This window comes from Adiantum capillus-veneris, chromosome 20, assembly GCF_014529385.1.
Source record: "Adiantum capillus-veneris isolate H3 chromosome 20, ASM1452938v2, whole genome shotgun sequence".
NCBI classification, from domain to species: Eukaryota; Viridiplantae; Streptophyta; class Polypodiopsida; order Polypodiales; family Pteridaceae; genus Adiantum; species Adiantum capillus-veneris.
This window is the reverse complement of record NC_140950.1, coordinates 114,126,381-114,149,828: the sequence shown is the minus strand read 5'-3', so window position 1 is coordinate 114,149,828 and position 23,448 is coordinate 114,126,381. Positions and strand designations below refer to the sequence as shown.

At 44.0% G+C, this 23,448-nt stretch overlaps 2 protein-coding genes and 1 pseudogene across 2 annotated transcripts in view; all 3 read left to right on the top strand.

The window, feature by feature from the left end:
• The first annotated feature begins 8,906 nt into the window (after positions 1 to 8,906).
• Positions 8,907 to 23,448, top strand: part of AUG7 (nuclear matrix protein) — a 55,024-nt gene continuing 40,482 nt past the window's right edge. The window contains exon 1 of the mRNA XM_086492807.1: positions 8,907 to 9,110. Coding sequence (XP_086348933.1) covers positions 8,977 to 9,110 — 134 coding nt within the window. The 5' untranslated portion in view covers positions 8,907 to 8,976. The remainder of the gene's footprint in view (positions 9,111 to 23,448) is intronic.
• Positions 15,056 to 16,665, top strand: LOC147433122 (uncharacterized; annotated as a pseudogene).
• Positions 17,204 to 18,612, top strand: LOC147433121 (uncharacterized). Its single transcript, XM_086491716.1, has 3 exons — positions 17,204 to 17,572; positions 17,698 to 17,859; positions 17,949 to 18,612. Exons 1-3 carry the CDS (start codon positions 17,270 to 17,272, stop codon positions 18,390 to 18,392), a joined length of 909 nt encoding a protein of 302 aa, XP_086347842.1. The 5' UTR covers positions 17,204 to 17,269; the 3' UTR covers positions 18,393 to 18,612.

The following is a 23,448-nucleotide window of genomic DNA, read 5'->3' as shown; positions in this document are numbered from 1 at the left end:
TCCGCGTTTGATGGTTCCATTAAAGCTCTGCGCGAGCAAGTACTTTTAACTTTTGTCTCCATTGCTTTCTCTTATATGACTTCATATGTGAGTAGAAGCTGCTAGTTAACCTCCTAATAAGTTGCTTAAGCGTAGGGTAAATGCGAGCTATTTTGGAGCACAGAAGAAAAGCATGGAAAGAGAAGGGTAATCTACAGACCCACATCCAGCAATGCTTGTTACTTCTTGTAGTACTAGCTAGAAAGAAGTCGCAGTCTCCTGTAGCAATTACTCCTGTGAGTATGTGTGCGTGGAAATTATAATGTGCTGCGATGAGTTTTGGTAATTCGACTACAGATTAGACCAACTGATCATCGATTGAAATCTGATATCTTCTGCTTCAGTAGCACTAGTAGAACATACCTCTGCCATGGGTTGATCGCACGAAATATCTGAGCTTTGGGAGTGCTCATCACGTCGGCAAGCATCCGAAGTACTCTCCACTTGATGATCTGCGAAATATTACCAGGGTTCGAAAGATCTTTGATACTTCTTTCCGGTTCTATCCAGGCTTGCTGCTACGCGGGCATACTGAGTGGAAAAGAATTGGTGTGAATCTTGAGAATTAGGCATGGGACCTGTTGTATATCATTTCCATGAACATTGAAGGATGGCTGAGGGCACAGGGTTGTTGAATCTGCTCGAGCTATACTTGGAGCGGCATAATGTTGGTCATAACTAGTTGCACCTACAGAAACGAGCTGAGTAAGATAGTTGAAGCTGGACATACTATTCAACTAGCCACTGGGTCTTGTTGCACACAAAGCTGCTATGATTGCTACTCAGGGAAGGCGCAGAGGTTTCACTGCAAAAGAAGGTTGATTCCAATATGCCGATGAGGCAAACAATGACACTGTCGACCTTCTACTGCTGGAATGAATAGGGAGGAGCTTGGCCTACAGACTCTATGCTACTGAAGAATGCTCTCGCCATGTGATGAGGTAGGCTTTTCTTCATGGCTCTTTGCTTTCATGTGAACAGGTATAAGGTGCCAGTACAACAGCTAGCTGGGCGTTCTACTTCCAACACCATAGATGGGTGTTGCCACTCCCAGCAACATAGATCAGAGGATGAGTTGAAGGCAGTAGGGTCCACGTTTGTTGGTTCCATTAAAGCTCTGCGTGAGCAAGTACTTTTAACTTTTGTCTCGATTGCTTTCTCTTATATGACTTCATATGTGAGTAGAAGCTGCTAATTAACCTCTTAATAAGTTTCTTAAGCTTAGGGTAAATGCGAGCTATTTTGGAGCACATAAGGAAATCTTGGAAAGAGAAGGGTAATCTGTAGACCCACATCCAGCAATGCTTGTTACTTCCTGTAGTACTACCTAGAAAGAAGTCGCAGCCTCCTGTAGCAATTACTCCTGTGAGTATCTGTGTGCAGAAATTATAATGTGCTACGATGAAGGCTTTGGTTGAAAGGAGGAGCATCAAAAGATGCTACTAGCTTCATAGCCTTCTCTCTTTGTCTCTCTCTCTCTCTCTCTCTCTCTCTCTCTCTCTCTCTCTCTCTCTCTCTCTCTCTCTCTCTCTCTCTCTCTCTCTCTCTCCCTCTCTCTCTCTCTCTCTCTCTCTCTCTCTCTCTCTCTCTCTCTCTCTCTCTCTCTCTCTCTCTCTCTCTCTCTCAAACAGTGGCTAGAGACAAACCTGCAGACAAAGCTCCGGGCTGATTCTGGGAACCTGCAAATTGCTTATGGAGAAGATCGAGTTTGTTGCTGAGAGCCTTCTCTCTCTCTCTCTCTCTCTCTCTCTCTCTCTCTCTCTCTCTCTCTCTCTCTCTCTCTCTCTCTCTCTCTCTCTCTCTCTCTCTCTCTCTCTCTCGTTTTTTGTGTTCGCTCGGTAAAGTTTGCTCGGTGCTTGGTAAAACTCCTCAGGGAGCTTTGTCTGTAGGTCTCTCTCTCTCTCTCTCTCTCTCTCTCTCTCTCTCTCTCTCTCTCTCTCTCTCTCTCTCTCTCTCTCTCTCTCTCTCTCTCGTTTTTTGTGTTCGCTCGGTAAAGTTTGCTCGGTGCTTGGTAAAACTCCTCGGGGAGCTTTGTCTGTAGGTTTGTCTCCGGCCACTGTTTGAGAGAGAGAGAGAGAGAGAGAGAGAGAGAGAGAGAGATACGATTATTTGCTTTCATTTCTAAGCCATGAGTAACACTTTAGTGAAATTAACATCATTTCTAAACAACAAAGTAATTATAACAATTGGCTTCATCAAGTACAAAACATGATAGTTTAGCATGAATCACACGTAAACATGATGAAGGCATGTCTTTTACGTGGTTTGTCGCAGGCTTGAACATTGTATTATGGATCTCGCACCATCCTTTTAGCCCTGGCCTAAATGTACATAGGCAAGGCGATTTCATGAAGCAAAAATCAACAAAGCAGAGTAAATCAACCGACCTCACATAGTGCAAATCAAAATTCTTAAAAATCATTCAAAACCACATCAATAGCCGGCTAGCTGCTAGCAAATATTACAATGAACATACATAGCTTGCAAAGGCAAAATATAAGTAAGGGGAGGTACTCAAAAATAACATGTCCATGACCAAAGGAAATGGAATGCTCACAAATGATCGAATAGGCTCCCAGAGGGAGGTTTATTCTCCTCATCCACCACATCTGCAGAAGTATAGGAGGCCAAAGCATGTGTGTTTATGCTACAGAAATAGATTCACCAAATAACACACTTGGTTTAGCATTGCACTTACAAGTTCATTCTTTGAAGACTTGTCATCAAAGCAATCTCTGATACCTTGGTGGCATTAATGATCATAAACAAAACTCTACAATGCTTGTGTTTTTTTTAAAGTATAATAACCAACAAACATTCAATTACATATACCGGATTTATCTAATTATAATCAAGACTTTTGTTCATTTCAATATAAATTTTGAGCTCGAACACTTAATTCTTGCTAGACTTAACACGTGGCACATGCAATCTCTCTGTGTGGACAAATCATGTAAAGCTTGTGGGACAATTATGAAAACCGATGGGACACTGCCCAAAACTGCCCCACGTCGATGCAGGACAGCTAAGGGGAGTATCCCAAAAGGGTAGTTCTATGAACATGATACTAAAGATAGTAATAGAATAATGATAATATCAAGGGTATTTAATTCTCTGTGCCCTAAAAGTGGTCGTTAATAACCATGGCAAGCAATTGAGGAACTTAGAGCCTCGTCTCGCAAAGGGACTGCAAGACCTACAAGACAAGCATCCTATGCTTTGCAAATTCCACCTTATTTCTTGATAATCATGGAGAGAACCCACAATTTTCCCTAATTATGGTTCAAATGCATCCTACTTTTCAATGTGAGGTTTAAGTGTATGCGTTCTAAGTTTTACCTATTTTCACAATAGCAGCACTTGCAGCACGGTCTTCATGTCCTTATAAGTCCTGCAAGCGGATTGGTGTGACAGTTGCTTTTGGAGAATCCAAGTTGCTGTAACCCCTAGAGGTATGGGGCAAGACGGGGCTCTTAAAGCAGATAATAGTGGTGGATTGTCCCATTTTGTATTTATTGGCACTGTTTGCTTGCAGGGAGCGATATAAGCATGGTGCCAATCAAATGTTGTACACAATTTTTAGGCTTTTTGAAGCTATTTTAAGATGCTGCTTTTCAGCGTCCCTTTGGAACCATGCCTTTAATAAAAAATAGCGCTTGCATAAAAAAAGCTAATTTGTCGAGCGTAAAGAGACGAGAGCAAGGAATGCAAGATATGCTGCTACATTTCTCTCTCTCTCTCTCTCTCTCTCTCTCTCTCTCTCTCTCTCTCTCTCTCTCTCTTTTTGACCAAATTGTCAGATACTATATAAAGGTCTTGTCGGACGAAGATCACAAAGCTTTTACAAATACAGGACTTGAGTACAAATAACAATATGTTGAGCTTTGGAGCAGTGAATGGCTCCACGTACAAATGCAAAAAATACCTTGGAATCACAAAAAAACATTAGGCAGTGCCAGTAAAATGTGCATTAAGTCTCACGATAAGTTGTTGTTTGCACATTGTTTGTGCATGGGTCTAGACTCTCGTAAGTACCATGAAGGCAAAGATCTATATGATGATGATTGAGCTCATTTCTTGCCGAAGAGGCCAAACAAGCCACCACCACCACTGCTAGAAGAAGACTGCTTGGACTTGTGAGAGGGCATTCATGCTCACGGGGTGGCGGGCTTTTTCGGGGCGTTTTCCACGCTCTGCAATGGAATCAGTCTCCGAGAATGACTCCTTGTCCCCTCGCACACCGTTGTCGGCACGCCTAGCACTGCCCATGACGCTATTCTCTCTCTCTCTCTCTCTCTCTCTCTCTCTCTCTCTCTCTCTCTCTCTCTCTCTCTCTCTCTCTCTCTCTCTCTCTCTCTTTTTGACATTGAAATGGAACATGATGGCAGTTACATGGCATGTCCTTCCTTATAAATTTGACTCGTGGCTTTTAAACTGTCATTTGAACCAAAGCTGTCGTAGTTCCAATCAACATCTCACACATTGCATACTAACATAAAAAGTCCAGCAATCTCCAAATCATCTAAGGTTATGTACATGGAAAAGGCCAATATCGATTTTGCAACATTTTGCATGAAGTATCCGCATGACTTGAGTCCAGCCTCTCTCTCTCTCTCTCTGTCTCTCTCTCTCTCTCTCTCTCTCTCTCTCTCTCTCTCTCTCTCTAATTTGCTGACAGCAGCAACTCAAAGTGATGAGAGCAAGGTATGTTGCTACTGAATTCTCTCTCTCTCTCTCTCTCTCTCTCTCTCTCTCTCTCTCTCTCTCTCTCTCTTTCCGACAGCAGCACCACAAAGAGACAAGAGCAACTAGAAGTGTAAGGTATTGTGCTACAGCACTCTCTCTCTCTCTCTCTCTCTCTCTCTCTCTCTCTCTCTCTCTCTCTCTCTCTCTCTCTCTCTCTCTCTCTCTCTCTCTCTCTCTCTCTCTCTCTCTCTGTCTCCCTCTCTCCCTCCCCCTCTCTCTCAGGCAGTGCCAAAAAATCCCATGTCGATGTAGCACTCTCTTTATCCCTCTCTCTCTCCCCCTCTCTCTCGGGCAGTGCCAAAAAATCCCATGTCGACAAATCTTCTGAAGTTTATGAGGTGAGTTGTCAAGCTGTGGAGGTGGAGAACACGCAGTAGTCGAGGAGGAGGAGGCATGGGCACCGAGGAGGTGGGATGACCAGCCAATCTTTGAGTACATAGGCTGCCACTAGGTGTCGTCTGCGACTGCCTATCTCACATCCGGTAGCTTCTGAGAAGCTGTGGTTGAAGGGGCGGGCGAGGAGAACCAGCAAGTTCGACTCTCGAGCAGCCTGACGATCATACAAGTTCAATCGGGACACACACCTTAACCATTCCGCGTCGGCGCGGGAGCATTTAGGATAGAGTCCCAATATAGCCTGCCTAGCTAGGATGAGCAAATGAGTTCATTTGGGACACACCCCTTAACCATTCTGCGTTGGCGCGGTAGCATTTAGGATAGAGTCCCAATATAGTCGCCCAAAAGTTTTTCTCAATCCATTTAATTTAATTTCATCTCAATCCAATTCCAGATGGCACTTGATTGTTGAGCATTCCACGTAGGGTCCCGAGCTTGATGTGCTTATCATCATATAGGTGTTAATCTTTGTAATCCTATCTACCCGGACATGACCCTTCAACATATCGCGTCTATGGGGAACAAGTTAAGGCATGAATTAACATGAGCTAATGCTTTCCCTATAAATCATTAACTAAATGAACAAAACGACATGAACATCTTTATTTACTCCTTTATCTACCAGATCATAAACCTTTCTTCACACTTTGACTCGCTCACCTTTGTAGTTTTGAAAACAAAAAGATGCAAGTTTCTCAAGAAGGCCCCCCTTACCTTTCTTAACAGCGCGCTCCAATCCCTTGCTACCCTAAAATGGGACTTTATCCTAAATTGTTCCACACCGACGCGGGAGCAATTAGAGCAGTGTCCAAGTGGTTTTTGTTACATTTGTAAATAGCAAGAGCAACGTCCACCTAATGGGTGGACCTTGCTTTGGAGACATGCTTTGGAAAATTATATGCTCTGTGCATAGTTGAACAAAGAGGAGCAACGATGTCTAGGGTTGAAAAACATTAAAAACACAGCTCTTTTGAGACATCAAAGAGGTTTTAATGATAAAAACTTAAGCGAACATAGATAAAGAGGAAAATGGATCATAAAGGTGTAGTTCATCAACGTTATGAAGGAAAATGAAACGTCGAGAATAAGTTGAGAGAGGTGTAGTCGATTGAGGTTCTGGGGAAAAAAAAACACTTAACCTCTTGAAAACATTTTCCCTAGGTTTTGGCATTTTCAGACTTAGTATCTGAAAGCGTGTGGCATGGGTAAAAAAACATCATTGGTTTGTCTTCTCCAAGAGATTGTGGTGTGGAAAAAGTGGTCTTTGTTTCGCTCTAGGACAATAGTTGTTCAGCATGTGCTATCAGTTGCCATATGACTATAATGGTTATGATAAGCCTAAATTTTGAGGATTTATAGCAAATAAGGCAAATGCAAATTGGATTGTAGTTCATACTGCCTACTTTGGAGGAGCCAAGAAAAAGATGCTGAACGAAGAGATATCATGTGTTTTTTAAGCACATTGTAAGTTAATATACACTCCTCTTTTCAAGAGAAGCATAAATATTGTGTTGAAAATGGTTACATGCACCATCAGATGATGCAGTACAAGTGTGCAAGGACGAACTCAAATAGTTCTAGAGAACGGGACATGCTATTTTGGATAAGATTCCAACATCAAAAACTTGGTTGTCATGGTGGGATGTTAGAGTGCCACACTGAGGAGATAGATTTGTTGCTCAAGACGAGTCAGGTTCTTTTGTCCCAAGCACAAATCTTTCTAAGGCTAAACATGCAAGTATGCATGCTTCAGTTGGTTATAAAAAAATTCATTGGTCTTTATGAAGTCAATTGTGTAGATATGTCACTAGCAGTTCTTCAAAGTGTGCATTATAACACCTACTTGAAGGGCATGTAATCATCCATAGGACCAATGTGGTAGACTTGGCAGCTAGATTTATGAACAATCAATCAGTGTTTGCATCCAATAGAATACTTGTTGATGCAGCTCAATCATTAGTTCTAGAAATGAAAACACCAAGTCTAGAAATGAATAGAGATACAATACAAGATTTGTGTGCGAAAATCGTAGTCAATTTTTCTTAACCCTGATGAAAGTCTTGAAGAAGATTTCCATAGATCAAAGTTTGTTACTACCACTACACCATTTTGAACCGTACCACAAGCAAGCAAAATGCTTCCACTGTTCCTAGTCTTTGATGGGAGAAGAAGGTGCCTCAGATAGTTTGGGCAATTATGCGCACAGAGCCTGACAAAAAAATAAGTGTTTTGGTGTTCTTCTCGGAGAGAAAGTGCGTTGTAGTAGGTCCATAAACAACAATTAATGTGAAACATGGTGAATATTCATGTCCTTGCTTTTTTTTTTTTTTTTGAGGGGGGGGGGGGGGGGAGAATATCGTGATGTGGGTGCCAAACCAAGAGGAATTGTGGAGGGGTTCGTATGGTTTTGGAACGAGAGTAACACTCATGCATGGAATATTGATGAGATGATTATTGGACCTCTTCGGCCAGTTCCAGGGATGTGGGTCGTGGAAGAAGGAACCTATCTGCTTTCATGGGAGGTTGAGATGCTGCAAAACAATGGATTTGTGCTACAAGGAAGCAACGCGGCAACACAACACAACCTCTGCCCTATTGGGCAATGTGAAACACAGCCTAGTTCGGTCTATGCTAGATTCATAGATGGAAAGCATCTCAGATGGAGGTCAAAATTAACCAAAGACTTCAATGAGAGGATAGCCACTGGGTCTAAGCATGCAAGCACTAATAGTGAGAGAGGTTATATTGGTACCTACTGTGTTGCATGTTTTTCATGGTAGCACTCTTGCCTTGCTTCAACAGGGGGTTACTTATGCTATGACCATTGCAAACTTCCCTTGATGTACTTGTGAGGATTTCCAAAAAAGAGACAGCAGGTGCCTCACGTATATGCATTGTAAACACACATACTTTGTGTATTTTTGAGTCCTTGGGTTGGATTCTATAGCTCATGATCAGTTTGTGCTTCAGGCAGCACTGACAAAAGTAGAGTTGTTCCAGGATTGTCTGGGACACCAGAGTTTCAACATAGCATTGACTTTTTGAGCTAAGGTTTATGGCCCTCTATGCATTGTTTTGATAGCTTATGTTATTTAGTCAATTAAGAATTTATATTATCGCAATGATCACCTTTTATTGATTAAGCATTTTTTTTGGACTACTTGCACTTGACATTATGGAAGGGATTAATACAAAAAATCCTTCTATGCTACGATTCTCTTTATTTTTGCTCGAAAAAATGCCACACTCGGTTTTTTTCGCTCGGTGTATGGATCTCCTCCTCCCCGAGCTGCTTTTGGGAACCTGCGAACTGCTTGTGGAGAAGATCAAATTGCTGTTGAGAGCAACGCAGAATGCTTTTTTTATTTTATTCACTTGGCAGTTGGTAGCTTTTGATGGCGTGGTTTTTTTTAGAGCTTTTCATCGCAGTGGTTTTTTTTAAGAAGAGAGCATCCACGTGGGTTAACGAGAGGGCAGGGATTTGAAATTGGCTCCTACGCTAACGAAGTAACCATATTTGTTTTTATTTATGGAGTTTTAAATTACAAATTTTTTCTTTGCTCAAAAAGTTTAATTTTGTCCTTGTATAACCTTTGGGTACATAAGGGCATGTGTTGCTTGTGGCACCTAAATTGCTCCATCAGACTAAGTGCGTTGTTACACATGCTAGAAAAGGAATTGCACGACAATAAAAATGGATTTCCTCGTTAACACCACTTACAGCAGTGTCTAAAATTTGATCAGATTTATAAGTCGCAATTCAAACATGAGTGAAACCGGAGATCGCGAGAGAAGATGGCGACTAAACAGATGGAGGAAATCCAGCAGAAGCTGGTGGCCTTGAGCTACCCCAGAGCTAATGCGCCTGCCCAATCTCTTCTCTACGCTGGCCTCGAACGTTACGCTCTGCTAGAATGGCTCTTCTTCAGGTTCTCCACACACACACACACACACACACACACACACACACACACACACACACACACAGCTTCGAGGAGTCACGTTCACGTGCTAGATCTCTCTAGTCTGAAGAATGTTTGCTAAGGCGTACATCTTTGTTTGCTGGGTTTGTGCCCCTTTTTTTCCATATAACTTTGGGTGTTTTATGCTCGGTCAAAAACACATTAAGGTGTCACTGTACATGGAGTGGGTTTTGACTGGAGATCTTCTTGTTGAAGTAAAGTTCGATTGTGGGCAATGTAGTAATATTTTTCGCAAATGGGATGACAAAAGCTGGAGAGCGGAGTCAATGTAAGAATGGCGAAAAGGAAAGGGGTTTTCCTTTGGAATTTTGGAATGATATTTATGCTGCATAGAGAAAACAACACGCTGAGCATAGAATTGCACCAAAAAACATGACTCATATTAGCAAAATTTACGAGTACATAATCGATAGAGTGGTGATGGATACCACTAGATAAGTACATTTGAGGGCTCCAAGTGACAGACCATGTTGAAGTAAAGTTCGATTGTGGGCAATGTAGTAGATTTTTTCACAAATGGGATGGCAAAAGCTAGAGAGTGTAGTCAATGTAAGGAATGGCGAAAAGGAAAAGGGTTTTCCACTGGAATTTTGGAATGATATTTATGCTACATAGAGAAAACAACACACTGAGCATAGGATTGCACCAAAAAACATGATGCATATTAGCAAAATTTGCCAGTACATAATCGATAGAGTGGTGACGTCAAACGGATACCACTAGATAAGTACATGCTTGGAGGGTTCCAAAGGACATACCAAAAAATGTTAAAGCCTAACTAGAGAGGGGGATGGGGGGACACATTATGCTTGACATCAGAGTCTTAGACGGTTCTTGGAGTTAGAGACTTTCAAGATTGGATCTTTGATAGTGGTGCTTCATGCCACATGACAATTTTGAAGGATCTCTTCCCCAATGTGTGGCGATAATGTGGCTCCGTCTTTATTGGCGACTAGTCGGTGATTCCTATTCATAGTGAGGCAGTATGTGTTAAAGTTATGGCATCTCAAGTGAATTACCCAATGTGATCCCAATATTTGTTTTGTCTTTAGGTATTTATTTTACTAATTTGTCAAATCTAGGGTAGGGCAATTTGCCTAAGTGACGATATAAGAAACCTAAAGCCCCCATTGTAAATCATCTAATTCATTGCCCAGATTGATCGGTACAATACTCTCTCTCTCTCTCTCTCTCTTGCATTATGTCCTTGGTTCGGGTGCTTCCGTATCGCCAACTGGACACGTTATCAGAGTCTTGGTGAAGTGAAGCAAGTGCTATGAAGAGAACCCCTCCCCCCCCCGGCCCATTTTTCCTCCCTTGCCGACGGCGACATCTCCTCCCTTCTCTGCACCGTGCGTTTTGAAATGCTGCCCTATCGGAGCTATTGGCACTTTCTCCCCGTTGCACACCTCTTGTGCCCGTTGTGCTCGCGTTGCCGCTTGCGTTTTGAAATGCTGTCCTCTACAGCGATGTCGACGGTATCGCTTGCAACAAGCTTGGTGACTTCGCAAGCGTTCTGAAATGTTGCCCTATCCACGGCACCCCCCTCTCCCCTTGATGGCGGCGACGCTTTCCCCCTCTTTCCGGCGACTCACCTCCCCTTGCCATAGCGTTTTAAAACGCTGCTTGCAGTGCTTGCAGAGGCTTGTGGGCGCCCAAAGGGCATTGAAGTGGAAACACCTCCCCCCTCCTCAAAAGTCTTGGTGACTTGGAAGCATAGGACTCCGGAGCTCCCTTTTTTTTGCAGATTTTGGTCGATGGGTTGGGGATTGTGCGGCCCTTTTGGAGTACGAGAAGGGAGCAACTTTTCGTTTCCAGATCTTGCACTTGCAACATGGACCCCCCTTGCTCGAGTGACTGACAAACTGAACGACGATAATTATGCCCATTGGAATTTGATCATGCGACTCTGGTTCACGCGGAAAGGCTTATGGGACATTGTGGATGGCTATCCTACGAGGGATCCCAACAACACCCCCCTTCAGGATGACGAGCTTAAAAAATCATGTGTTGATTGGGATGTGAGCAATGCAAAGGCAATGTCGGCCATTGCGGAATCTCTTACAAAGGAAATTTCTCCAGCCATACAAACTTTGAAGACTACCAATGATATGTGGTTCAAGCTCGTCGGAATGTTTGATCGAGATTCTACGATGCGAGCGGTCACCCTTCTTGAACAATTGTTTTTCATCAAGTTTCAAACAGAAGTGCCATGCAGTCTTTTCGTATGAAGGTTAAGGTTATTCATGATCAACTATCCGCTATGAAAAGTGCATTGACTAGCACTCAATTATTTGCTTTGGTACTCACAAAATTGCCCAAGGAGTACGAAACAATCTCTAGGACACTTCAACTACAAATCACGAAGGAAAAGCTAGAAGTTGATGATCTTAGCTCTTTTCTCATTGAGGAGGAAGCTGTGTTACTCAGTCAAGGCAAAATTCGAGCTTTTCACAAAGGTGGTGAAGCACTTGTTGCTTCGGATTCCTAAAAGAAGACCAATCGCAGTTGTTACAATTGTGGGAAGCGTGGTCATTTGTCTAGAGATTGCAGATCCAAAGGCAAAGACAAAAGCTCTACAAAGGACAAAGGCAAAGGCAAGCATAACCATTGCCGCCATTGGCTTCAGCCAGGGAGAGGCTTGTGAGTGGCAGAGAGGGGCAAACAATGCTCCCTACAAATGATTTGGACCCATGTGTTGGAGTTCAAGGTATTGGTGTGTGAAGCCGTGGGTCGGAGGCACATGCATTTGGCAAGGAACCAATCAGACGTATCTTAAACACTATGGATGAGTGCACCAATTTATTGTCGTTGGCCGGATTATGGATTGGATGTGTTTCAAAGTTCATTATGAGGGAGTCTTTCGACGTGATGTGTTCACAGTTCAGGAATGGGGATTCTTGGACAGTGTGTTCTAATGTTCAACTTTCTAAAAAGGCAACTACTTCTCAAGATGGCATTCTTCTTAGGTGACACGTTTGATACTAGTAAACCCGAGGTTTATTGAGTATGATAAGTGGGGGTGTCCATTGTAGCTTCTTCATCGACTTGGTCTAACCATTTATGTCCACTATGAGCTGCAGAGAGGGTGTTAAAGTTGTGGCATCTCAAGTGAATAGCCCAGTGTGATCCCAATATTTATTTTGGCTTTAGGTATTTATTTTACTTGTTTGTCAAATCTTAAGTAGGGCAATTTGCCTAGGATTGCCCAGGTTGATTGGTTGAGTAGTCTCTCCCTCTCTCTCTCTCTCTCGTGCATTCTCTCCTTGGTTTGGGCGCTTCTGCATCATCAACTTTGACACTATGGAGCTGATCCTATACGGAAGAGAGGGGAGGCATTCCTCCAAGGTACTCTATGTTCCACAATTGGGCTTCCATGTCACGTGACAGATCCGACCCTGTGTGTCCGTGGACAAGTTACAACATAACAGGGTTCCGTTAGTCGAGTCAGCCTAGATTAGAAGTGATCTGGATCATAAGCATTCCCATCAGAATCCATCAGAATCCTTCAAAGGAATTTTCTAGTGCATTTAGTGTATTTTCCCTATTTTTGACATTTTTCACTTATTATTTTTAAGTGACATAGGTGGGGCAAATTGAGTAAGTTTGTATATAAGCAAACCTAGACTAGCACTAAATGGCAGAAGAGGCGGTAGGTACTAGGAGCACCTTGCTCAACAGGCAACTTCTCAGTAGAATCCATCAGAAGGCCTAGCGTTTTGCAGATTGCAGGACCTAGCGTTTTTCCCATCAAGATCAGCCAACGATTTGCTTTGCAGATTCCGGCGACAGCAAGACCACAAGCCTAGCGTTTTGATCCCAGATCTTCACCGTCAGAAGCTTCAGCACCTAGCGTTTTTGGAGACCCAGCACCTAGCGTTTTTGACAGTTTTCAGCATGGCGTTCTCAGCATTGAAGCACCTGCAGATTCAGCCCTAAGGAGTAGCAGATTCAGCCCGGAAAGACCATCAGTTTCAGCCCTAATACCTGCAGATTTTCAGCGACAAAGACCTACAAAAACAACTCCCAAAATCAGCGTTTTTGGACTAACCACAGATTTCAGCCCATAGCGTTTTTGGACAGCAAATAAAAGATTGCAGATTTTAGCCCTAGTGTCGGTCTCTCGTCCCTGTCGTCATCACCGACATAGCTTCGAGTTGCATCATTCACATGCATCCGCATTGTACCAGTTTGTGCAATCATAAGTAGACCACTCTCGCCGACGAGAGTGGGGCCTTTGGAGGAGGGTTTTACAACAGTCTCTGGTGTCGTATCTCTCTTCTCTCTCTATCTCTCAGTCTCATACACTTGCACGCATAGTGTCCATTCACTTTGTTTGTGATCATAGCATCTCTCATTAAGAACGGAAGGCTCTACCTTCCATAAGAACGAAAAGGAACCTTGAGCACAGTTCGGAGCACTCATCTTGAGCAAAGGGCAAACATTCATTCTGCTGCACCTAACATTGGTATCAGAGCTTTGGCAGTGTTTTGTATCACTCAAGGAAAGAATCACAAGCATTTTTTTTGCTTCTTGTGGTCGCACGAACCCAAGTTCGCTTGGGCGTGTTGATTCCTAATCGTGTTTTTGAAGAGTGACAAGAATCCCACGAAAGAAGGGCTTGTCCAGCCTACCCTTGTGTCTCTTTTCACTCATTGAGAGCGGACCGTGCACTTAGCGGCCGGCCAATCGACGTGAGGTGGGAAAAAGCAATCTTGGTGTGAGCGCAAGGCCGCCAAGGGGTGCGTGTGCGGAAAAGAGCAGAACTTGGGTGAAGAGAAGATCCTTCTCAAACACAGATTGCAAGCGAAAGAAAACCTCAAGAACCTCAAGAACCTCAAGGCCCTCAAGAACCCAAGAACTCAAGACCCACAAGAACCCAAGTTCCTCGTGAACTTAAGAACCCAAGACCACAAGAATCCACAAGAACCCAAGACTTCAGTGGATGGTCATCACTTGAAGTGGAATGGATACTTCGCTTGGAGGTGATGAGCATGAGAGAGGCGAAGAAGAATTTTCCCCACCAGGAGGTTTTTCTGACCCTCCCTCTTCTCCATCTACGCCAAGGATTGCACCAGATCCTATGGAGGCTTTGTGCAAGAGGATGATGGACATGATGACAACGTGGCACGAAGCAAGAATGGCAGCCATGGAGCGTGAGCGCAAGCAATTACGCTTGGAGGCCAAAGAATTTGATGACAAGTACGCAGAAAGAAAAACAGAATTAGATCGCAACAACGTTGTTCATTCTTCCTCTCTCATCTCTAATGTGCAGGTGAAGATTGAAGAGATTCGAGAAAAGGAGACTCTCTCAGTCTCTTCTTCTCCAAAGCATGACACACAGGATTTGCATGATGATAAGCATGATGAATTGAATGATAATGATACACATCATGATTTGAATGACAATGATAAGCATGATGATTTGGATGACACTGACAAGCATGATGATTTGCATGAAGATGACGTGATTGTTCACAAGGATGATGAGTTAGTTGATGCTTTTTCTAGCGAAGCTAACCTCGTTGCAGATTCGATCAATCACGAAGGATCGATCTTGGCTCTCGAGCCTAAATCCAAAGCACCCTTTCAGGAAGAAGCGATCTTGGCTCTCGAGCGTAGGTCCAAAGCAGAGTAGAATCCGTATGTACGTACGGTACCTTTCCGTACGGTACAGTACGTACCGTACGGTACAATACTGCATAAAAAAAAATTTGGGCGTTTTTTGCTCGGACAAATTCTGCTAGGGAGCGCTTCCAGTTAGGCTTATTAGTGTGAAGGGGGGAAGCCTTAGGCAGCATGCTTTTTTAATCGACCACTGTAGCAAAAGAGTCTCTGTTCTGTTACAGAGAAGTCTGCAGAGCAGTGCACAGAGTCTTGCAGAGCCGAGCTACGCGCGTGAAAAGGTACTGCTTCTGCCACCATGCACTCCGTACTCTTCTCTCGCACTCCGTACTTCTCATGTGCGTGCACTCTTTTGCATTTGCAATGTGCAGGATTCATTATGCCGCGTAAAACCAACCCCAACTGGTCGCTCCACACCAATGTTTTGAGGATCATCACGACCACTTCTCAGCAAGGTTCTGGTACACGCTTATGGCAATGCAAGTATTGTGGGGACCAATACACCAGCACTATTACGCGAGTCAAAAAGCACTTGACAGGCATCGGGTGCACTGATCAGATTGGTGCATGTGAGAAAATACCACCACCTTTGAGGGAGCAGCTTATTCAAGAGTATTTTCCTGTTGGTGCTCCTGCTTTGAGAGGTGCTCCCAGCACACAGGATGCTTTACATGATGCTTTTGTTGGAGAGCTGGAGTCTTTAGGTGCGGAGACAGAGGTTGGAGGAGGTTCGGCCTCCATGCAACCCCCTACTTCCAGGAAGAGAGCACGTGTTGGTGGTGAAGGTGAGGATTCCTTGCCACGTGAAAAAGGTACATCTGAAACATCAACGCAGACCACTTTGCCTAGTCGCATCTCTTCTCAGGCTTGGGTGAAAGAGCGTCAGAGGGTGGCAGAGATGGAGATATGTCGCACTCTTATTGAGTGCAACATATCTTTCAATGTTTTGCGCGCAGATCAGTGGAAAAGAATGGTAAAAGCCATTGCACAGGTGGGGCCTATTGAGACATGGACAGGTGTTGATTACACAAAGATGCGCACCACTATGTTAGATGAACAAAAGGCCTTAATTGACAAGGCGCTTACGCCTGTGAAAGGTGGATGGAAGGAGTTTGGATGCACCATTATCTCAGATGGTTGGGCAGACATACGCAGACGACACATAATCAATATTCTTGTGTCTTCTGCTTTGGGCACCTATTTCTTGCATGCTGTGGATGCAGGAAAACTAGGGGAAAAGATCACGGCTGAGTTTATTTTTGGTCACATCAAAACAGCCATAGAGGAGGTTGGCAAGGAGAATGTTGTGCAGGTGGTGACAGATAATGCAGCTAATTGCAAGGCAATGGGATTTATGGTGGAGCAACATTTTCCTGGCATAGTGTGGACTCCATGTGCTGCACATTGTTTGGATTTGCTCATGGAGGATATTGGCAAACTTTCATGGGTGCAGCCCATAGTTGCAGATGTAGTCAAGGTCACCACATTCTTTCGCAAGAAACATCAGGCTCTTGCTATCTTCCGCAGCCATAGCACTTTGGATATGGTTCGACCTTCAAAAACCAGGTTTGCCTACATTTACTTGGTTTTACAGAGGCTCTACAAACTTAGAGATCCACTACTACAGACAGTGGTGGATCCAAAATGGTGAGGCATGTCAAGATCGCAGGATGAATCTACAAAATACTTGCAAAGGCGGATCCTTGATGAGAGCTTTTGGCAGGAAGTGCACGCTCTTTCAGTGGCACTCAAGCCAGTCTACGTCCTCCTTCGATTGACGGATATGGAGGGATCGACCTTGGGACTAGTCTATCATCTGTTTATGCAGATGAAAGACCACGTTCCCAAATGCGATCTGTTGACTATTGATCGATAAGGGTTCCTCATGTTCTAATGGTTGTAACTTGTCTATTTTAACCATCATATGTCACCATTCAAGAAAGCAGTAACAATGTCTGATTGATGTACATCCCAACCAAAATGAGCTGCCAATGCACATAGAAAACGCACAGTAGTCATACGACAAGTGGGAGAAAAAGTCTCTTCATAATCAATGCCTTTTTGCTGTGCATAACCCTTTGCAACAAGTCGAGCCTTATGGCGATCAATCTCACCATCCGGCTTGCGTTTCAACTTGTAAACCCACTTTGTACCTATGGCCTTTTTGCCAAGAGGCAAATCACATAAAGTCCATGTGTCATTTTCTATGAGTGCATCATATTTTGATTGCATGGCAGCCATCCAATTTTCTAAATTCTGTGCTTCATCAAAAGACAGAGGCTCCTCAACATCATGTAAACTAGACACAGCCAAAGCATAACAATCTGATGCATAAGATGCATGGTGAGAGCCTGAATGAGTACGACTAGACAAAGGTGCATCCAAAGTCTAAGTTATAACAGTTAACTTGTATTGACAAGTTGTTTTGATATTTCAGCCGATCAGATTTATTGGGATGTGTTGAGAGCCGCTGGACTTTCATGAGCCGTCCCATACATGCGATGGCTGCCATGCTTCATCCTCTCTACAGGTCGCCAGAGCTATGGAGTGATACCTTGCTTAGCACAAAACAATCAGAGTATGTTGGGCTCATGTTTTCAGAGGATGATCAGCTTGGGATAGACAAGGAATTCACCAACTACATGAATGGCATTGGCGCTTCTTTCACGAGAGCAGTTTCTTTGAGGAAGGAAGCCACAAAGTATCCTTTGACGTGGTGGCACTCGTATGGGAGAGTTGGTCTTCCCAACCTCTCACGCATTGCTCTTCGTATCCTTTCCCAGGTTAGGAAACTGCCATCCATGATTACATTGTATATATCATTTTAAACTTCTAACTTCATCTTTATATTACTTGACACTTGTCACTCTCTTGCTGATGATTGCGCTCTTGCTTGATCACTGAGCAGGATTGCTCGGCTGGAGCATGTGAGCGCAATTGGAGTGCTTACTCTCTCATACACACGAAGATTCGAAATCGCCTTAGCACTTCTCAGTTGGAGAAGTTGGTGTATTTCAGAGCCAACATGAGGCTCGTGCGGAGTTACCATTCTTTGGGGCAACCCAAACATGTAATTACCTTGATGTTGGCCACTGTAAACTCAACCTGCAAGCATATGCCATAAATAAGTCAGTTTAACTTTATTTTACTCTTCAACAGGTTGATGCGACAGAGCTGAAAATGGTAGATGATCCTAGACCAGAGGAGGTGGACCGACAGATTAGAGACGAGCAGGAGCAGATTCTCAGAGAGCTGCATAGAGAGCTCGAGAGCGTGGATCGTCGTGTGACTAGATCACGTGCACGAGCTCTTAGCCTTCCTCTACGCACGGTGGGAGGAGATCCAGACACTGTGAGACGAGAGAGTATTCGCAGGGGGAAGCTTCCTATTCGCTCCATTCGCAGGCGAGCGAATGAAGCTGTCCGGCTCATCCATGCAGAGATTGCTGATATGCCTGAGGAGGCTTGTGGTGCAGAGGTGCTTGTACCAGATTTGACATATGTTGAGCCTGACCCTGAGTTTGATGAGGAGGGCAATGTCCTTGATGATGGGGGCTTGCTCTCTACCGACGATTCATCTTCCGCATCTGACACAGACTTTTGAGGCCGCACGTCTTAGTGCACACTGGTGACTTCATGCTTTGGAGGACAGGCTGCAACAGACTTTTATTGTTATTATGGCATTGTAGTATTTCACAGTACTTTGTTTTGGATCTTGATTCAGTTTGTATGGTATATGCCCACTTCTGGCTAATGCCATGGACATGATGTTTGAACTTTGTAGTTGTTATTTGGTCTTATGATTTATGGTCATTGGTTTTCTCATTGAGTATTGAATCTTGAGTCATTAAGTTTTTTGATCAGTATGTTCATTTTAAGCATTGCATTGTTAATGAGGCTGAATTTGGAAAGGTCTGTGAACTTAAATTTAGTGTAATTGTCTTTTTTTACAAATGGTACGTACCTATCACGTACCTAAAGGTTGGTTCAGTACGGAAGTACGTTCCGTACGTACCTAAACCGTACCGTACACTACGTACCTTTCCACCTTGGTCCAAAGAGCCCTCACAGGAAGTATTATGTGTTCGCATGATTGATATGCGCGCATTGTTCGAGTGTTTCATTCGTGATCGTTTCCTGTATTTTAGTCAGCGTCTTTATGTGATCCCTTTTCCTAGGCATGACATATTGTAAGTTGAGCACGTTTCACTCGTGAATGAGCACGGATGTATGCGGATTATTCATGAAAAGCTGAAAAGTATGCATTCAAGGAAGTCACATTCCATGTCTCTTCCTTGGTACGACACAATTGTAGAAAGAGCACATGAAAGTATGAGCACCAAGCATGGGCATTTCTGTTGTGAATTGCCACAGTTGATTGCTCTAGATCGTAAGAGAAAGATTCGATCTCATTGTTTGCGTGTGTGTGGTGAACGGTTTGGCACTCCGTCCCTATGTTCATCTATATTGCATGCACTGTCTTTGAGGAAGACAAGATTTTTTCCATTCTCTTTACATGGAATGGGTATGTTCATGTTTTTGTGTTGGAAGTGGTTTCAGGAATTTTCAGCCATGGAGATTCTTGAAGAAGAAAGGAGCATGACACTCGACGAAGTTGAAGCATTGAAGGAGCTACAAAAGACTTTGTGTCGCTTTTGGCGCGGCCCAAAGAAGCAAGCATTGCAGACCTTTACGAAGTTCAAGTACCGCACGACCCACACATCAGAGTGGGCAGGCGAAGAGTCCCGTCCAGGATTCTGGATGCTATTGGCGATCTCCCTCGACGTCATACAGTTCGGTACCAGTACCTCACTTTGAAAAGGAGGGGATGTCACGTGACACATCCAACCCTATGTGTCCGTGGACAAGCTACAGCATAACAGGGTTCCGTCAGTCCAGTCAGTCTAGATTAGAAGTGATCTGGCACTTTTGTGAGTCTATTCGTAGACCGTGCATGTCCAGTCACTTAGTGTAGATGCATATCCTTTGGTTGCACACAGCATGATCATAAGCATTCCCATTAGAATCCTTCAAGGGAATTTTCCAGTGCATTTAGCCTATTTTCCCTAGTTTTGAGATTTTTCACTTATTATTTTTAAGTGACTTTTGCTGGAAAGTAGGTAGGGCAAATTGAGTAAGTTTGTATATAAGCAAACCTAGACTAGCACTAAATGGCAGAAGAGGCAGCAAGAGCACCTTGCTCAATAGGCAACTTCTCAGCAGAACCCATCAGAAAGCCTAGCATTTTGCAGATTGCAGGACCTAGTGTTTTTCCCATCAAGATCAGCCAGCGATTTGCTTTGCAGATTCCGGCGACAGCAAGACCACAAGCCTAGCGTTTTAATCCCAGATCTTCACCGCCAGAACTTCAACACCTAGCGTTTTTGGAGACCCAGCACCTAGCGTTTTTGACAGTTTTCAGCATGGCGTTTTTCAGCATTGAAGCACCTGCAGAGTCAGCCCGGAAAGACCATCAGTTTCAGCCCTTAAGAACCTCAGTTTTCAGCCCTAATACGTGCAGATTTTCAGCGACAAAGACCTACAAAAACAGCCCCCAAAATCAGCGTTTTTGGACTAGCCGCAGATTTCAGCCCATAGCGTTTTTGAACATCAGATAAAAAATTGCAGATTTCAGCCCTAGTGCCAGTCTCGTCTTCCCCGTTGTCATCACCGACATAGCCTCGAGTTGCATCATTCACATGCATCCGCATTGTACCAGTTTGTGCAATCATAAGTAGACCACTCTCGCCGACGAGAGTGGGGCCTTCGGAGGAGGGTTTTACAACAATCTCTGGTGTCGTATCTCTCTTCTCTCTCTATCTCTCAGTCTCATACACTTGCACGCATAGTGTCCATTCACTTTGTTTGTGATCATAGCATCTCTCATTAAGAACGGAAGGCTCTACCTTCCATAAGAACGAAGAGGAACCTTGAGCACAGTTCGGAGCACTCATCTTGAGCAAAGCGCAAACATTCATTCCGTTGCACCTAACATTCCATCTTATGTTAGTGCATGAGGTGTGCAAGTTGGACATAGAGGTGGGCTTCATGGCATGCATGGGCTATTTGGGATCTTAGCGTATGCAAGGAGGTCAGAGGGGGCACCTTGATCAAAAGGCTTTCCTACAGGTGATCTTTGGCATTATCCATTTGGCCATTTGAATATTGATGCTCTTCGTCGGGCGTTTGGTTATCAAATGATAGAGAGCTTACCCAATGTTGGGTGTAAGCAACAACGATGTACTTCTTGCATTCATGGGAAGGAGCACATAGAGGCAACCATAAAGCCAAGCCCGCACATTGGAGAGGGGGAATGGGGAACACATCCGACACACAGTACAATGCCTCCCTATAGCTCAGGGTATCCACAACACCCCTAACCTCTCGAATAACACCTTCAGATTGGCTAATTTGCACTAACAGAACCACCTTTGCACACAAAACAACAATCTCCTGCTTTGCTAAACCACCACTCAACACGAATGCACCTCGACAACTCAACATTTCTAGGCCCAAAGATTGCACATTGAACCTCCTTCATCTGCTCCTCAAATTAGCCCCTTTTAGAGCCTTTCTTGGCCTATAAACCGCATCAACCATACACATCCGTTGCTACCAACCTGCCCAAGGTCTTTGTAGCTGCTCTAGACCTTTGCCATGCTTCTGCTAGCCTGCACATACCTGCCCATGCCGTCTTCTACGGTTGACCACTTTGGCTGCACCATCATTGCCCACCCCCTAGTTGAACATTTATGTTCAACCATAAAAGAGCTTTATTCCACTTCTAACTGCAAAACCTGGCACACTATGAGAAAACCAAAACCATATATACAAGTCTTATTGCAGCCTTGTTAAGTGCAGCGGAATGAATGCTTGTGCTTTGCTCTCGGGCTCCGAACTGTGCTCAAGGTTCCTTTTGTCCTGATGGAAGGGAGAGCCTTCTGTTCTTAATGAGAGAATGCTAGGATCACAAACAAAGTGAATGGACACTGTGCGTGCAAGTGTATGAGACTGAGAGATAGAGAGAGAAGAGAAATACGACACCAGAGACGTTCTAAAACCCTCCTCCGAAGGCCCCACTCTCCATGGCGAGAGTGGTCTACTTATGATTGCACAAACTGGTACAAACGGTATGCATGAGACTGATGTAAGTCTAGGCTATGTCGGCGATGACGACGGGGATGATGACATCGGTCTAAGGGTTGAAATCTGCAAGTGAGTATCTGTTGTCCAAAAACGCTATGGGCTGAAATCTGTGACTAGTCCAAGAACGCTGATTTTGGGACTGTTTCTGTAGGTCTTTGATGCTGAAAATTTGCAGGTTTAGGGCTGAAAACTGAGGTTTCTTCCGGGCTGAATCTGCTACTCTTTAGGGGCTGAACTTGATGGTCTTTTTACTGCTGAAAATGGCGAAGGCTGAAATCTGCAAAGGCTGAAATCTGGAACCGCTGGGATCTTCAAAAATGCTAGGGGAAGAGCTACTGCTGGCGTTAGTAGATGCTGATGCAAAACGCTAGGTTGATGCAGATCTAGGGCGATGGTGCTTGATGGAGAAAACGCTAGGGATGAGTCCTTGCTTGGAGGGGAGACCACCAAGTTCTTGCTTGAGAAGTTGCCTGCTGAGCTTGGCTCCTGTTGCCTCTTTTGCCAATTAATGCTAGTCTAGGTTTGCTTATATACAAACTTACTCAATTTGCCCTACCTACTTTCCAACAAAAGTCACTTTAAAATAATAAGTGAAAAATGTCAAAAATAGGTAAAATAGGCTAAATGCAGTGGAAAATTCCCCTGAAGGATTCTGATGGGAATGCTTATGATCATGCTGTGTGCAACCATAGGATATGCATCTACACTAAGTGACTAGGCATGCATGGTCTACGAATAGACTCACAAAAGTGCCAGATCACTTTTAAATCTAGACTGACTGGACCGACTGAACCCTTGTCGTGCTGTAGCTTGTCCACGGACACACAGGGTTGGATGTGTCACGTGACATCCCCTCCTTTTCAAAGTGAGGTACTGGTACCTAACTGTATGGCGTCGAGGGAGATCGCCAAAAACATCCGGAATCTTGGAAGGGACTCTTCGCTATCCCACCTTGATGTGTGGGTCGTGCGGTACTTGAACTTCATAAAGGTCTGCAATGCTTGCTTCTTTGGGCCGCGCCGAAAGCGACACAAAGTCTCCTGTGACTCCTTCGATGCTTCAACTTCGTCTAGAGTTCTGCTTCTTTCTTCTTCAAGAATCTCCATGGCTGAAAATTCCTGAAACCATTTCCAACACAAAACCATGAACATACATATTCCATGTAAAGTGAGTGGAAAAAATCTTGTCTTCCTCAAAGATTGTGCATGCAATGTAGATGAACCAAATTACCAATAGACGGAGTGCCAAACCGTTCACCACACACACGCAAACAATGCAATCGACTCTTGTCTTTTTGATCTAAATCAGTCAACTGCGGCAATTCACAATAGAAATGCCCATGCTTGGTGCTCATACTTTCTTGTGCTCTTTCTAGACTGGGTCGTGCCAAGGAAGAGACATGGAATGTGACTTCCTTGAATGCATACTTTTCAGCTTTTCATGAAAAATCCGCATACATTCGTGCTCATTCATGAGTGAAACGTGCTCAACGTACAATATGTCATGCCTAGGAA